This window comes from Artibeus jamaicensis, unplaced genomic scaffold, assembly GCF_021234435.1.
Source record: "Artibeus jamaicensis isolate MK-2021 breed Jamaican fruit bat unplaced genomic scaffold, CSHL_Jam_final scaffold_3222, whole genome shotgun sequence".
In the NCBI taxonomy this organism is placed as follows: domain Eukaryota; kingdom Metazoa; phylum Chordata; class Mammalia; order Chiroptera; family Phyllostomidae; genus Artibeus; species Artibeus jamaicensis.
The window spans coordinates 1,136,378-1,154,449 of record NW_026522038.1 but is presented as its reverse complement, the minus strand read 5'-3'; the positions used below and the strand labels follow the sequence as shown (position 1 = coordinate 1,154,449).

The following is an 18,072-nucleotide window of genomic DNA, read 5'->3' as shown; positions in this document are numbered from 1 at the left end:
CATCTTTGTCTGAGGTTTCTGTTTTCCGTAAAGCAAAATGGTTTGAAAAATTGAGCATTGTTTGTAATTTCTGGCAGTTTGGTAAATATGTTTTAACTGAGGGAAAGTTTTATTTCAGCAATAAAAGTAACTTTATTTATATATTTACTTTCTATTCCAAATGTTTTATAATTTAACTTGATTAAATCAAAATAAAATTTAAAATCTCCCCAAGATAAATAAGTTTAACTTTAAACACCTTAGCAAGTGAAAAAAAAAAAAACTTTGTTAGAACTAAATTGTAATAATATTAGAAATTAAGGTAAATACATTTGTCATGAAATAAGAAACTAATTGCAAATTCATTTGAGGTTTTGTCTTTACCATGAGAAAAACTATATAGAAAAAAGTGTGAATAAGTGTACATAGGTATGTGTGTGTGTGGCCAGATTCCTTTTATATGTTATCTTCATTGCTTGTTTGCATTATTTATATCCGTGTTTATCTACTCTGATTTTTCAGTAGTCATATACATTAAAAATAACTGTCAATATTAATGAAAATATCTTCATGTCTGCTGAATCATTAATTCGTTTGTTGATTTATTTTTGAGAGATGAAGCTTGCCTCCGGGTCTGACTTTGGCTGCATCTCAGGAATTGGGGGGCTGATACTTAGTATTCGTTAAGAATTATCTGTTACTTATTATTAGGTGATTCTCATGTACTACCTTACTTAATTTTCACAATAACCTTCATTTTCTTCATTTTGTATTTTAAGAATTGGACAAGGTGACCCTGTAGTTGTCTGATCCCAAACAGGATGTTTTTCCTAGTTTAACTTATTTCTTTTTTCTAATATATTTTATTGATTATGCCATTACAGTTGTTCTATTTCCCCCCTTCATTCTCCTCCACCCTGCACACCCCTCCCCCACCATTCCTCCCCTTTAGTTTATGTCCACGTGTCTCAAGTTCTTTAGATTCTACATTTCCCATACTATTCTTGCCCTCCCCCATCTATTTTCTACCTACCATCTATGGTAAGATCAAATTAACTTATTTCTTTATAAGCTTTCTGCGTGTTCTTATTGTCATCATTTCCAGAATATTCTTAGAGTTTTTATTTTCTTTTGGACCACAAAGTTATTTATTAAGCGAGAGTGTGTTTTTCTTTTTTTATCTGTTTAAAAAATTTTAAGTTATATCTGTACTTAGAGGAAGGAACTCTGTGTGGTTCTTTTGTTGGTGATTAAGAGAGTTATTTAAAATTTTCATTGTTGATCTTTAGGTTTACTGTATTGTGCTAACCAAATATGTTGTCATAATTTTCTCATGCTTCTAATTTCTTAGTGTTTTCTTTGTCTTTAGTACATACTCATTTTTAAAGTTCATCAGCGTTTTGATATAGCTCTAGATTTAAAAGGTCTCATGCTTTAGATATTTCTCTCATTATTCATAGGCTGTATGTGTAAAATGAAACTTATCAACTCGATTTTCACCTTATTTACATAATTACAATTTGCTTATCTGGCTTAAAGAGAGTATTGTCCTAAAGTCCTTTTAATCCTGAAATTTGGGTGAAATTGAAGTTTCGGCAAACACATAGGACTAGAAACTCCCTCCTCTCATGAGAGAGTATATTTTTGATGAAAAAAAGAATATAAACTTTTAATTCAAAAATCACTTTTTAAATTTTTTCTTAGTAAAATTTGTGACATCCTGTTGGGTTTTAGAAATGAGTGAACTGGTTTATATACTGAAAAGAAACTTCATTACATACAAGGAGTTCAATATCCCTTTTTTTTTGGAAGAAAAAAGATAAGTCATAAAGATGCTTTTAAAAAAGAGAAAGTACTATGATCCTCTTGAATTGTAGGTTTAGACTTAAGATAGTTTAGATCAGTTTCTTTGCTTTTATAAATTCCTAAGTCAAAAACAGTTAATAAAAACTAAATTAAGATAGAGAGCTCTGGACTTTGTAAAACCAAATTAAACTTTAAAATTTGTTATTTTATTTCATTGTTATTTTCTGTTTAGTTTTTTTTAAGCTAGCATTTAAAAAAGAAATGTCTAAAACTTTGAATGGATTTATTTAAAACTGTGATTATTTTCATAAACCATATCTTCAATTTTAATATAAATATTCTCTTAAGGGAATTCCATATAATGTTTGTAATTAAATTTCAAAATTTGAAAAGCCCTGTAATAAAGTACCTCATAGGTACACATTATTTGTCAGAAGTTATGATATCTTTTATTAAACCTTTTTAAAAAAATTTAGGGTGACACATATTTAGGAAACTGTTTTTTACGTAATTTTACAAACTAGTCCTTTTCATCTCTTTGATACTTTGTTCTATGTGAATTTTATCTCTACCATTTTTTGTTTTAACTTTTTTCCTATTGGTAGGTCCTCTCATCTGTGCTTCTTACAGATAACCCAAAATCGACCGTCTGCCACCTGTTCCAAACAAGCACATGGATACTCTCAGTAGACTCCTACTGGATTTCCTGCTTCCACTTCTTCCTGCACAGTCTTCCCCTGCCCAGCAGACAGATGTTCCAAAAAAATGTGTGCTCCTCAGCCCAGAACCCTCTGGTTTCCAATTTCAAAGTAAAAAGCAAAGTCCTTGGTGTGGCCCGTAGAGTCCTGTGTGACTGGCTCATGGCTGCCTCTTTAATCTCGTTCCCTAACCTGCTTTTTCTTCACTGGGCTCTAGACACAGGGCTTTCTTACTGTTTTTCTCCCACGTTTCAGCACGCTCAGACCTCAAATACTGGCACTCACACCTTTCTCCCAAGATGACTCTCAGATATTTGAATGAGTTGCTCCCATACTTCATGCAGAAATGTACTAAAATACATTTTACCAGAGGTTGTTTCTGACCTCTCATATTTAAGATCTTCCCACCTTACTTGCAAAGCCATCTGTATGCATAATTGTAGATTTCTATGTCTTTTTTTCATCTTTAACTATTTTCTTACCCAGGCCTAACGTGATGGCAGTTATTTTTAGTGACCTGTTTTGTCGAATTCTTTCAAAGCATTCAAATTAATCTGTAGAATCAAAATCTCTATTTTGTACTGATAAAATCACTGCCTCATCTAATACTTTATTAAATCATAAGAAAGCTAAGACGTTGTTGGCATAAATGTTTGGGGAGTAAACACAACTGATGCTTGCTAAAGCTGAAACTTACCTGGAGGGAGCAAAGTGTGGGTTTTATTTTTGAGTTGTCTCCTGGACTCAGCATACAGACTCCTGTGGACATCACTCAGAATATTTTAAAGAAGCCTTTGTTAATCATCCAGGAAGTTGATCTCAATTAAAAGTATTTCATTTGTGCCCTGGCTGGTGTGGCTCTATCGGTTGAGTGTCATCCTGCAAACCGGAAGGTAGTAGGTTCAATTCCTGGTCAGGGAACCTGCCTCAGCTGCAGGTTTGGTCCCTGGTCAGGGAGTTTATGAAAGGCAACCAGTCGCTGTTTCTCTCTCACATCAGGGTTTCTCTCCTTCCCTCCCCCTCTCTATAAACAAGTAAAATTAAAAAATAAAAAGTTTCATTTGTAAATAAAAACAGGTCCATTGACACTGTAAAACTTTGTTTCAGAGCCTTTCGACAGCTCGACAGCGCACTGTCTTCTGTTTGCCAGGGTCTCTGCCCTTCCTAAGGCGTCTGCCTTGCCATTCCACTTCTGTGGAACATCCGGCCTCTTGACAGCATGTGTAACTCCTGCTGACCCTTTCTGTAACAGGCAAAAGGCAAGCATAAAAATCAAAAAGATAATTTCTGTTTGCTTAACCCATGCCTGCAAAATGCTTACCTTTCCCTGACATGCCCAATGAGAGAGGGACTCCCACAAGGCTTAGATGAGCAGGCCAGAAAAGCCCTGTGATGTGCTCTTCAAATTACCCCTGTGCATTTGTCTGCTCCCGATTTTAGTTATGACTTTCTAATTTTTCAGTGTTCTCAAGTTGTTTGTCATTCGCTATAATATATTATGCATAAAGGACTATGCTAAATTAAGCATAAGCCACAGTCTGGTGGAGAGTAAAGACTTCTAGTTTTATCTAGTTATTTCTCATACTCTTTGAATTGATATTTATTGGAATGGATACATTCCTTGGGAACCTTTTATGGGGAGGGGTTCTATTATTAATATAGTAATATCCAATTATTTAAAAATGAATGTCCTCAAAATGTAATGGTTATAAGCTGTTTACATGCTAAGAGAACTTAAAAATAAATGCTATAAATCATTACAGATTCTGAAATGAAAAACTCTATGCACCATCCACTTACGCCCCTGTTTAAAATCGCCATGTCCGCATTCTTTCTTAACTCTGCTAGTTTCCTTCACTGGACTTTTTGCAGTTCACATATTCGTGTTAGGCATTTGTTTCTTTCTTCGTCATCTGTGTCTCATTACTGTGTAGTCCCTGAGAGCAGGGACTCATTTCCATTTACTCTTTCAGTGCTTAGAACAGTGTCTGACACAATGCACGAGCAACCTGCTATATATTTAGTATATATGTTCTTAAAACCTTTCTCACCCACCTTTAGCCTGTTTTCTCCTGGGTGCCACCCTCTCCTGTCTATCTTCAGTGTTCCCTTAACTTAACATTTCTAAAACCCTGACCTGATGGTGTAACTCACCCTCCTTTAAGCCCTCCTTTGCCCACAGAGTGACGTCAGCTTGAAGCACATCTCAATCTTCTGACTTCATTGAATTTTGTCATCTGTGTCCTTCAGTTAGACCATTGGGCTCCTTGAGGAAAGGAACTTTGTTGTCTTCATCTGCTGCCTAACACAGTGTTTGAATGTGCTCAAGAAGCGTTTGTAGAATAAAGCAGCAATGTTTACATTGCAAACTGAAGTCCAGGAGAGATGGGTTGTGTGTTTGGGTTATGCTACTAGTTAGCAGAGACAGACTAGACCCCATGTTCTCTGACTCCCTCAGGCCAGTACCCTGCCACAAACAGGAATGAACTTTGATTTTAAATAAAAGGTTGTCTTGTGTTTTCACTTACAGATATTGATGATGTTAAGAAGTACAAACCAGGTTATTTGGAAGCTACACTTAATTGGCTTAGATTTTATAAGGTGCCAGAGGGAAAACCAGAAAACCAGTTTGCTTTTAATGGAGAATTCAAAAACAAGGTGAAGATGGTAACCTTTATTTTAGAATGTATCTCGTGATACCTGTGCAGTACTTTCTCACTTTGGGGGTTTCTGATATGACTATTTTTATATAGCATGAAAACAAACATTTTTCTGACCTTAATACTTACAGACATTATTTCATCATTTTTATTAAAAATTTTTTTCAGGCTGATCAATATCTACATTCATTTATTTTTTATGTTTTTAATTATTTTATTAATTATGCTATTAAAGCTGTCCCATTTTCCCCCCTTTATTCCCCTCTACTCTGCACACCCTCTCCCTCACACATCCCCCCCCTTTAATTCATGTCCATGGATCATACATATAAGTTCTTTGGCTTCTACATTTCCTATACTGTTCTTAACCTCCCCCTGTCTGTTTTCTAACTACTAATATAGTTGGTAGAAAATGTTACTTATTCTCTGTACCTTTTCCCCCTTCCTCCCCCTCCCCTGCTGATAACCCTCCATGTGATCACCATTTCTGTGATTCTGTTCCTGCTGTAGTTGTTTGCTTGGTTTGTTTTTGTTTTAGGTGTGGTTGTTAATAACTGTGAGTTTGTTGTCATTTTACTGTTTGTATTTTGGTCACCTTTTTCTTAGATGAAAACCTTTAACATTTCATATAATAAGGGCTCGGTGATGAAGAACTCCTTTAACTTGACCTTATCTGGGAAGCACTTTATCAGCTCTTTGATTCTAAATGATAGCTTTGCTGGATAGAGTAATCTTGGATGGAGGTCCTTGCCTTTCATGACTTCAACTACTTCTTTCCAGCCCTTTTTTTCCTGCCAGGTTTCCTTTGAGAAATTAGCTGACAGTCTTATGGGTACTTCTTTGTAGGTAACTGTCTCCTTTTCTCTTGCTGCTTTTAAAATTCTCTCCTTCTTTTTAATCTTGAGTAATGTAATTATGATGTCCCTTGGTGTGTTCCTCCTTGGGTCCAACTTCTTTGGGGTTCTCTGGGTTTCCTGGACTTCCTGGAAGTCTATTTCCTTTGCCGGATGGGGGGAGTTGTGCATTATTTGTTCCAATAAATTTTGAACTTGCTCTTCCTCTTCTTCTGGCACCCCTATGATTCAGATGTTGGAACGTTTAAAGATGTCCTGAGGGTTCCTAAGCCTCTCCTCATTTTTTTCATTCCATTCTGGTTGAATGTTTCTTTCTTTCTTCTGGTCCACATCGTTGATTTGCGTCCCAGTTTCCTTCCTGTCACTGTTGGTTCCCTGTACATTTTCTTTTATTTCACTTAGCATAGCCTTCATTTTTCTTTAAATCTAATTTGCAATCATATTCAACCAATTCTATGAGCATCCTGATTACCAGTGTTTTGAACTGTGCATCTGATAGGTTGGCTACCTCTTCATCACTTAGTTGTATTTTTTCTGGAGCTTTGATTTGTTATTTCATTTGGGCCATTTTTTTTTGTCTCAGTGTGCCTGTTAATAGTAAGGGGCAGAGCTTTAGGTGTTCACCAGGGTAGGGCAAGCCACAACGCTGCTGTGTTGTGACACTGTAGATGGGGGAGGGGTCTGAGAGGGAACAATGCCGCTTGCTCTGCTTTCTGTTGGTTTTCTCACTTCCCCCGCTACCCACAAACAAATTGGGCCCTTCTGGTGCTGATTCCCCAGGTGGGTGGGTTTATGTACGTTCAAGGACCCTCTGGGTCTCTCCAGTGAACCCTCCTATGAAGCTGGGAGTTTCTCCCACTGCTACCTCAATATCCACAGGTGTTTTCAGTCAGGGGTTTGAAGCTTTTTTCCCCCGAGCTGGGACCCTGGGTTGGGTGGTCTCTCGTTCCCCTGTTGTTCTGCCCGGTTTAGCTGCATGCAGGTATGAGACCACTGGGTCCTTCAGCCACCAGTTTGCCATGAGTCCTCTCTGCCCAGCTGCCCACCTCTGCCACTCCTACGGGTCTGGATGAATGTTTCTTCTTTAACTTCTTGGTTGTCAGACTTCCATACAGTTCAATTTTCTGTCAGTTCTGGTTGCTTTTTGTTTTTAAATTTTTTTCTTATCCTCCTTTTGGTTGTTCGAGGTGGCACAGTATGTCTATCTACACCTCCATCTTGGCCGGCATTCCTGTATCCATCTGTTTATCTGTGAATATCTCTTTAATTTCAGAAAATGAAGGATTTTCATAATGATTCTAATTTGTCAAATTCTCTGTGAAGGGAAGCCCTCTATTTACTCTTCTGGAGAGGAGACAGTTACTTACCCTTAGTGTAAACTGGTAGAAGCTTATCTCCATTGTGCTCATCTGCCATGGCTGAATTAAACTGCTGATTTACGAAAGCACTTGAATTACCTCTCTGGCATAGGGTTTTCTATTAGAATACCATAAACGGCCTGTAAAATGACATAAGTAGAAAAAATCGGCCAAAGAGTTAAAGTGTGAAACATGGGGTAGTTTTTAAAAGTTATTACTAATATACGAATTATGCATTATAAACCAACATTTAAGTGGGTGCTGATAAGTAAATGATGGTTTGTAAGTAAGCCATATTAAAGAAAACTGAAATTTACAATAAGTATTTTGATATACAGGAATTTATTGCTGGACCCAGTAGTGTTTAAAAGGCATATTAGAAGAATCTTTTAAGATTTTGAGGACTTTCAATAAGATTATTAAGTATAAATATGAAAAAATAAATATGAAATTGTGTTCAATAAAATTCATTTACAAGAACAGGTGGCAGGCTGGATCCGGCCAACAGGCCCTTGTCTGCCAGCCCCCAGCTCTGAGTGTCCCCACTGCCTTGGTGCTGTAGAGGAAGAGATTAGGGTTTAGTGAGATCGAGTAAATTGCCTGAAGTACGCAGCTGCTAAATAAGGAAGCCAGGATTTAGACTCAGGATTGCTGGACTCCTTCATTCATGTTCTTATAGTGAGTATAGTGTTACTGTATACCATGTTGGTATGATGATTGCTATATATGTTTGTCTGTTTGTTTGGAACTAGGCTTTTGCTCTTGAAGTTATAAAATCTGCTCATGAATGTTGGAAAGCATTGCTTATGAAGAAGTGTGATGGAGGGGCTATAAACTGGTAAGGATTTGTCTTTTCTACATAATATCTTATTATTAATTGTCACATAACTGCAATATAACAATATTTAGGTCTGATTTTTTAAAAAGAAAATTGCAATTTTTTTTTCATTTAAAAAATATAGAGAGCACCTATTTGTAAGACATTACTAAGTGCTGGGCACCATGAAACTAGTAATTGACATGGTATCATTTCTCAGAGGACTTATATATTATATATAAAGTATTTATGTATATAAAATATATTAATACACATATATATTTATTTATACACACATATCTATAGCTCTCCAAATTATTTAGGTCTTAAACTTTGGAAGAAGATGGATTTGATTGTATACAGATAGTTCCAGTTCTTTTACCTTTCTGTAGATTTTCTTCCGTGTCACTTCTACGAGCTCTGGGAGTTATAGTCTAAAATTATTATCACTTTTCTCTCTCTCTTTTTATCTGTCTCTCTCTCTCTCCTTCTCCTTTTTTCATGACTACTTTGACATGGAATAAAAAGTCTGGGCAGTCTATGTCCTGGACACTGTCTTTGGAATTCTCATGAGCCTGAGCCTTTTTCTGATTTGAAGTTATCTTGAAAAAAATAATTTCTCTTTATTAAAGTTCTATATTGCTGGCCATCAATTTCATCTTTTATGTGTCTGTTTATTATTTGCAAGTAATTTTCTGCTTCTATTTCTCTTTATTTAACCAGTTACTTTTGTACTATCATGTTTTTATTAATATGCTTTATTATTTTAAAATGCAGTTACAGTTGTGCACAGCATTTTGGGTATTGTTCTGTGTCATGTCTGCTTATTTTGGTGAACAATATTGTGTATGGACCATGTAATGTTTATAAATTTACAACAGATTATTTAGTATCTTATTATGTGAAGGAAAGCAGCACCTTCTCCTTAGTCATATTTAACCTCATTTGAAGCAGACACTGTGAGTTTAGTCATCTGTCCTTTAGGTGATTGTTCTGCTTCTTCTCCTGTACGCATGGTCAAGTATGGAGCTAAAATGAACCCCAAACACTGTTAGTTCCATGGGGGCTCTGTGGTTCAGCACTGCAGTCCCAGCATCTGGATACGTTTTAGTTTTGATGTTAAAAACATTGTATGTAGTGTATTTGCTCTACACTGTGCTTTCTTTTTTGACTTGTTCTTTTTCAATTTTGTTTTGACTTTCTTTAGGGAAATATCTGATTTAAAGGCTTTACTGTTTTCAATTTTTAGTTCAACATAGGATATACAGAAGAGAATAAAAAATACTTCAGTCTTAAAGATGATAATGCCAACTTTCATCAATTTTATTCATGTCAAGAATGGAAATCAATTCTACCTTTTGAGTCTGGGTAGAAAGCAAATTGACCAGTTACTGTAATTGTTAAATACCCTATGTCTAATCATAGACAGATGTAGTTACAAAGGTAATAAACAGGTCTTCTTATCATACATATCCCAACATATTTCACAAACCATTGAAAAACTTAATATGCTAATGTATGCCCCATAGACCCACTTACGGGCAAGCGTGTCTATGTTTGTGTGTGTTTCATTTATTATTTATTTTTTTAGGAATCTATCACTTTTCCCTTCTATTTTATTTTTTTTAAGATTTTATTTATTTTATTTTTAGGCAGAGGGGAAAGCAGGGAGAAAGAGAGGGAGAGAAACATCAGTGTGTGGTAGCCTCTCACGTGCTCCCTAATGGGGACCTGACTAGAAACCTGGGCATGTACCCTGACTGGGCATCAAACCAGCAACTCTGTGGTTAGCAGGCCAGCACTTAGTGCACTGGGTCATACCAGCCAGGGCTGTTCTCTCCTATTTTGAGTTAATTGTGCTTTAGCCCTCTTCTTACCACCTCTTTCTGTACCTGTTTTAATCTGCTGTTTTCTTTGATGAAATTTACATTTAGAGGAACGATACCTTTCCTCCCTAGGAAGTAGGAGACAGGTAGTGGGCGGCAAGCTTGTGTAGCTAGCAGCTGTTCCCCACTGGTGGAGAGCTTTAGACTTCAGAGCCTTCGTTGGTCATGGAAGGAGCTACTGTCTGCTGCCTTACTGAACTTTCTTGTGTGGAAACTGAGTTTTCATATTCACAGGGTTTTCTTTCACCACTCTTAGCTTAATCTTCCATACCTTTCTGAGACAGAGATTCCACAAGGTCTTTCAGTAGCCAATTACAATGTTTATCATCTTAGAGAAAAAATTTTCCTTAGAGTTGTCATTCTGCGGGTCAAATTGATCTTTTCCTTTTCTTCAGTGCAGGTGAAGTATACTTTTAGTTTAGTCTTTTGTATACACCAGGATATTATTTAGATTTGCTTACTTTTTTTTTTAATTCTGGAGAGTGCAAATACTATGGAGTGCTTATATATTCATAACTTGCCTGAAAGAAAATAACAAAAGTCTCAGTCTTCCTACTTTATATTCATTCAGGTCATTTTCACTAGCTAGAAAATCATGCATTGTCAATGTGGAGCATTTGGAGTTGACTTTGTTTTTGGTAATTGCTCTTTTTTTATCCTGTGTAATAATAACATCGTCTGTTCACTTGCAGCACGAACGTGCAGGTGCGCGATAGTCCTTTCCAGTGCACTCCGGAGGAAGCAAGAGCATTAGTTCAGTCGGTAAGGGGGAGCTGTCCTTGAACCTTATAAATGCCAACAAGGAAATCTAGCAGAATTTCTGAAAAATCTAGCAGCAACATGTATCAAGTCTTTTGGGAAGCAGTTAAAAAATAACACAAAAATCTAGTTTTTTAATCCAGGGAATTTAAATCAAAAAGCTTTTAGTTGAATACTTAAATTTAATTTTCTAAGGACGTTAATCACTTCATTAGTTTCACATGATGCTGTTTTTTCTGACATGACCGATGCGTTGTTTATGCGTGTGTTCTCCTCTATGCTGTTGTGTTCTCACGTGTCCCCACCGCTGGGCGGCTGCTGTGCAGTCGGCTGCTGGTGCCGGTGCGTTTGGCTGAAGGGAGTGACGCAGACAAGACTCCGTTCGCCTGTCTTCAAGGTCCGTCTCCTGGCTGAGGAGATGTTCTGGGGTTTTTACATGTCCTACTGACTTGCTGCCTAGAAACAAATGAATTTATTAGTAAAATAGGGCTTTATTTGATACCACTAAATAAGAAAATTCATATTCAGATAATCAAGTAATATTGCTGTATAGAGTGTTTTCAGGAATGAGCTTAGGCAAGAAGTACCATTTGTAAATTAAGTTTTTTAAAAAAATAAGCTAATTATCAGGTTACTGAGGAACTGACAAACTCAGATGTTTATTTTAGGAACAACAAACATATTCCTTCGCTATAGCTGCTTTGAATTTTTTCCCACTAATTTATCAGCCATGTAATTAGTGCTTACTATGTGTGGACAGACTCTAGGTACTGGGGACGTAGTGTTAAAGAAAGGATATAAAATCCTCTGCCCTGGTATAGCTAGTTAGGAAGATGGATAATAATTAAATACACAGTAAAATACACAGTGTCTCGGAAGGTGATAAATGCTGTGATGAAAATCGAGCAGGGAGGAGGGGATAAATCGCCAGGAGTGGGAAGCGCGTTGTAGTTATTTAAAAAAAAAAAAAAAGACGTAGTCGGGGCAGCCGCACTGGGGAGAAGACTGCCATGAGTCACGATTCTTAGAAGGTGGGAGAGTGAGCCAAGTGTCTATCGGAAGGAAGAGCATTCCAGGCCACAGTCCCAAAGGCCATGAGGCAAGAGGATGCCTGAGATTTTCTAGAAACTTTCGAGGAACCACAGAGCCTGCTAGCGTCGAGAGCATCTGGGGACAAAGGAGGAGATGCAGTCAGAATTGTTTGGCTCTGGGGGTTGGAAATGGAGGCAAAGTACAGTGTTATGAAAGACCCTGTAATATAGTCTGTAAAGGACTCTCTTCAAGAATTTTGTTTCTCATTCTGAATGAGATTGGGAACCATTGGAGGGTTTTGAGCAAAATGAGTGATAGAATCTGACTTAGAGTTCAACAAGACTGTCCAGCTGTGTTGCTGAGAATGGGCTACAGAGAGGTCAGGGATGCAGAGAAGGCATTTTTGTAAGGTAGGCCACCATATCGTTTATTTTCTTCAAGTTTTCAGTTTTGTATCTATGCAGATTACATTCTGAATTTAGTTCTCATTAATACCTACTATTAGTTCTTTAAGGAAATACAGAAAAACAAAAAAATTTATCTTGCCCAAGTAGTCTCACCAATTCAGATTAAGACTGTTTCATTTATTTTAGTTTTGGACGTGTCAATAATAGGCATAATAGACACTTGTCTTAAAATTAGCTTCAAGATTAAGGTTTCTATGTTACATTCTGTTATTTAATTGTTTCCTATCATATTACTAGGGAAACAGTCCTATTTGGAAAAAGAATTTGGAGCACATGGATATGATCTAGGTAGATAGATTTGAGGGAGGGGATAAGATTAGAATTCAGAAATATTAACATCCAGATTTAATTACATGGTGTGGTAACTTTGTTGTGCTTTCCGTAATAATGAAAAAAGTGCTGTACTGATATTTCACTGTGAATACTACAGTGGAAAAACAAAATGTAGCAAAAGCAGTCCTTCTTCACCAATTCTGATGGAGCTTAACATAGGTGGCATTTCACCATTAAAAGTTTGTAAGTCAGACAATTAATTGCACGTTAGCAGCCTTCTGATTCAGGTGGCCAGATTAGGTAGCATTTTCTCCTGAAGATTGTTATCAGCTTGTCATAATGAAATTCTTAATAATCAAAGCATTTTTTTGACTTGGCATTTTATCTCTTTAAACCACACTGAGATGTTTGAACCTGAATTATTTAAGTATGTATTCCCAGATCCCTCCATTTTGCTATATACTGAGCAATGCACTAGTGCCAAAGTACTGTCAGTTTGTCCTTTGGTCACACAGAATAAACTTCAGATGTTGAAGTCATCCGTCAAGCTTGATCATATTCAGACCACGTCAGTCCTGAGCTTGTATAGAAACCAGCTCTAACCCCAGGGTTTATTCATAGGCTCAGAAGGAGTGAATTCATTCTAACAAGTGAATCAACAAGCAGTATCATCTTGAGATGGCTGCACCGTTGAATGAGTCTGAAGTATGGTTAAAACAAGGCCAGATCGTAATAGGAGTTTTCACTCTTTAGGTATATATTGGCAGGATACTCATGATGAATTGATTAGGTGAGAGTTTTTCAGATAAAGTAACTGCTTTGGAGAACAGATACTTTAAAGATACATTTAAACAAAAGAAATGGACTAAACTTCTGAGTGATTAACAGCTTCCTGTTGCAGGAAGCATGTATTGCTGAACATATCTCGATCAAAACAAAATTAAGTGTAGCATTGAGACCAAAAAATAATTAAAGTAGGCACTCAACAATGTCTACAGATCAATTAGGAAAAATATTGTAACTGTAACAAAGAAAAAGAAAATAAATGCCAACATCCTGCTAATTATTATTTGGAAGCATTTCAGAAACAAATTAGAAAATATCTGCAGAAATAATTCGTTATACTTAGGGCAGAGAACATAAGAAGGATTGTAGATCTGAAGAAGATAAAGAGAATTGAAATGATTAAAAGGGGTTTTGGATTTTATGAGTATAGATGCTTGAATTCATATACAGTTATGGAGGGCATGGCTGTGTCATACACAGAGCTGGCTCCATAGACCTCAGCGCACCAGGGATCCCTACGAGGCGGAGGACCGCACGGCCGGGCTTCCTCTGGGCGTCTGCACTGCAGCACGTGGCCACTGTCAGCAGGACTTCATCTCTGATGGTTTGACCAGAGGACCACCCGATTACGTTTTGTGGATATTGTGTTATTGTCTTAACCTTTACCTAAGTTGATAGCCAAAAATATGGGACTCTCTCTCAATTTTTCAGGACTATGCGACTAGTAATTGGATCTTTATTTCAGTAAAGTTCTGAGCGTTTATAGGAAACAAAGAGTATGTGTCTGTGCATTGTATATGCACACATGAGTGTGCATGTGCACACACAGTGTGTAATTTGCCTTTCAGATCTAGCATCAGTTAATATTTAAATAACAATTGATTTGACTAGTGGGGTTTAACATCCTACTTTCAGGATTCTTTACTATATGTAAATGTTACTCTAAAGTGTGTCGATAAATTGGAAGAAAATTTATAAGCTAATCTAATAGATTAGATGGATATAATTAGAAAACAAATACATAATTTTGTTCTGGTACACTTGGACACATCCAGAAATTGAGGACATGTTAGGCCACAAAGAGAGTTGCAAAAAATGCCAGAGTAGTTGTCGTGGGGACCACCCAAGTAATGTGATGAGGTTACTGATGGGTTATGGAGCAATTAAAAGAGAAAACTCCAGATCTGTGTGTTCAGGAACTAAACAAACTTCAATTAAGTCATGCATCAAAAAAAGAATGATAACAAGTTGTAAAGTATTTAAATTGAATGACAACTAAATCACCATATGTCAAAACTTGTGCAATGCAGCAAAAATAGTTTTTGAGAGAAATTAAATGTACACAACAGAAATGAAGAAAGAAAATACACAAGCTAAATATTAAACTCAGTGGTTATTTTTCCTATCTCTTTACATAATACAAAAGAAAATTACAAATAGCAGAGCAAATATTTGATGAAATAGAAAGCAAAGAAGTAATGGCAAGGATCAATTAAAGCAAAAGCTAGGTTTCTCTTTTAAGACAGGAAGTAGATAAACCTATTAAAGGAAGGATGATGAAATGAACTAGAGAAGGCACAAATAAAAATATCAAGAATTCAAATGAAAACATGATTACAGACACAATCAGAGGGAAATAGGATGAGATTTTGGGGGAGAATACCTTTCTAAACACGAATGAACAATTTTGTTTGAGATATAAATTAACCAATTTATATCTCAATCAAGAATAAATAGAAGACACAATAGACATAACATTTTAAAAGGATACTTAATCACGAAGATGGTGATTTCCCCCATATTAACTCATGAAATCAACCTGTTTTTAGTCAGAATCCCAACAGAGTTTTCACTGAACTTGACAGGATGATCCTAAAGTTTATTCAGAATAGTAAAGGGCCAGGAACAGCCTAGAAAAGACTGATAAATAAAGAGTTTTTTAAAAAGCTGTCAACCACTAAAGATACTTTAGAGTAAATTAAAAGATAAGCTGTTGATTGGGAGAAGATATACATGCATATAAACAACAAGACTTAGAAATTATTAAAAACTTACTCAATTCTACAAGAAAAAGGTAACCCAGTAGGAAAAGAAATGGGAAAACAAGATGAACAGACAACTCACCAGAAAGAATACATAAATGGCCAGTAAACATGTGAACATTTGCTCTATCTCATTAGTAATCAATGAGATCAATCTAAGGCACAATTTTATAGTTATCAGTGGGCAAACGTTTAGAAGTCAGACACACTGAGTGCAAAATGAGACTTCTCATATGTGCGGTTATATTTGATGCCAGTATAAATGGGTATAACTACTTTGAAGAACAATTAAGTGATTTCCAGTAAAGTTGAAGATGCTTATAACCCATTAAGAAATCACTTCTTTAGATTCTGTAGAGTTTTTAATATATGTGTTTATATGATGTGACATGGGAAAGTTGAAAACCAAATAAATGTGTATCGATTAAAAAAACCCGGATAAGTAAACTGTAGCATATTGTACAGTAAAATGCGATGACATAGGTGAAATACGTGAATTAACTCCATGACTCTCTATGTTTCTAAGTTTTAAAACTCCCACACCAGTAGTACCATGTATTTCTAATGAATACAAAGAGCTATGGTGTTCACCAATCAGAAACAAATAACAATAAACACTGCTGTCAGCGTAGTGGTCAGAGGAAGTAACCTTGGACAGGAAAGGGAAATAAGATCTTAGTCTTGATGAGTAGCTAGAATAAGAGACTTTAGTTATGAAGTTTCTGAAATAACAATGTTAACATTTAAAAATCTAGGGAGTAGGTATGAACAATAGTAGTCTCAGCATTTTCTGTGTGTTTGAAGTATCTCATAGTTCTAAAAATGTGTATGCCAAGAAAATCAATACAGAAAATTAATGAAACCAAAACCTGGTTCTTTGAAAGGACCAGTAAAATTGATAGACCTTTATTCAGAAAGAACAGGAAAGAAAAGAAGGAGGACAGATCTTCAGTGTCAGGAATGAAAATAAAGTAGGAGAATTGAGAAATATTGTGGAAAACTTTATACCAATAAATCTGACAACCTGGGTAAAATGGACACATTCCATGAAAGACATAAACTACCAAAGCTCACTGAAGAAGAAATAGGCATACACACATTAAACTTGCACTTCAAAACCTTTCCATGAGCACAGCTCTAATCCTAGTTGGCTCCCACTATTTTTACTCAGCATTTTTACTGAAAGTTCTAGCCAGTGCAATAAAGCACTAAAATGAAGGAAAAGGCATTCAGATGGTAAAAAAAGGGCATCATGCATGTCTGTGTAGAATATCTAATGAAATCTACCGATAAATGGGAATTCCAGCCAAGATGGAGGAGTAGCTAGAAACCCTGCACTTCCTCCCACAACTCAGAGGAGATAACAACCAATCTAAAATCAATAAACAAACAGAAGTGCCAGAAAATCAAACTGCATGGAACTCTGACAACCATGGAATTAATCAACCAGACAGGGCTGCAGCACAGCCAGGAGGATGGCCCTGCCCTGGTGAATACCTAAGATTCCCCCCCTTACAACTTAACAGGTGCACCGAGACAAAGAAATACAGCCCAGATGAAAGAACTGAGCAAAACTCCAGAAAGAAAGCTAAGTGATGAGATAGCCAACCTATCTGATGGAGAATTTAAACTCCTGGTAATCAGAATGCTCATAGAACTGATTGAGCGTGGTCAGAAAATGAAAGATACCCAAAGTGAAATAAAGCAAAATATTCAGGGAACCAACAGTGACAGGAAAGAAGCCAGGACACAAACAAATGACGTGGTACAAAAGGACAAAATAAACAAGAAGAAACAAGAATTCAAAAAACCGAAGAGAAGCTTAGGAACATCTGGGACAACTTTAAATGTTCCAATATCCGAATTATAGGGGTGCCAGAAGGAGAAGAACAACAGCAAGAAATTGAAAACTTATTTGAACAAAAAATGAAGGAAAACTTTCCCAATCTGGCAAAGGAAATAGACTTCCAGGAAGTCCATTAAGCCCACAGTCCCAAAGAAGTTGGACCCAAAGAGGAACACACCAAAACACATCATCATTAAGTTACCCGATATTAAAGATAAAGAGAAAATTTAAAAGCAGCAACAGTAAAGGAAAGTTGCCTACAAAGGAGTTCCCATAAGGCTATCAGCTGATTTCTCAAAAGAAACCTTAGAGGCAAGAAGGGGCTGGAAAGAAGTAGTCAAAGTCATGAAAGGCAAGGACTTCCATCCAAGATTACTCTGTCCAGCAAAGCTATAATTTAGAATGGAAGGGCAGATAAAATGCTTCCCAGATAAGGTAAAGTTAAAAGAGTTCTTCATTACCAAGCCCTTATTGCATGAAATGTTAAAGGGACTTACTAAGAAATTGAAGAACATCAAAAACTCTGAACAGTAAAATGGTAACAAATTCACAACTATCAACAAATGAACCTAAAAGAAAAGACAAACAATGAAAACAAAAACTAAGCAAACAACTAGAACAGGAACAGAATCAGAGAAATGGACATCACATGGAGGGTTTTCAGAGGGGAGGGGGAAGGGAGGAATGAGGGGGAAAGGCACAGGGAAGAAGGAGCATAATTGGTTGGCATTAAATAGATGGGGTGAGGTCAAAATGGTATAGGAAACAGAGGACTCAAAGAACTTATATGTACAACCCATGGGCAGGAA

General features: G+C 36.5%; 1 protein-coding gene across 3 annotated transcripts in view; it reads left to right on the top strand.

The window, feature by feature from the left end:
* PPA2 (inorganic pyrophosphatase 2) overlaps positions 1–18,072 on the top strand; it is an 80,298-nt gene that overhangs the window by 51,626 nt on the left and 10,600 nt on the right. For all 3 annotated transcript variants that reach the window (XM_053657047.1, XM_053657046.1, XM_037154454.2), the window contains 3 exons: positions 5,014–5,141; positions 8,108–8,193; positions 10,751–10,820. In XM_053657047.1, coding sequence (XP_053513022.1) covers positions 5,014–5,141; positions 8,108–8,193; positions 10,751–10,820 — 284 coding nt within the window. The remainder of the gene's footprint in view (positions 1–5,013; positions 5,142–8,107; positions 8,194–10,750; positions 10,821–18,072) is intronic.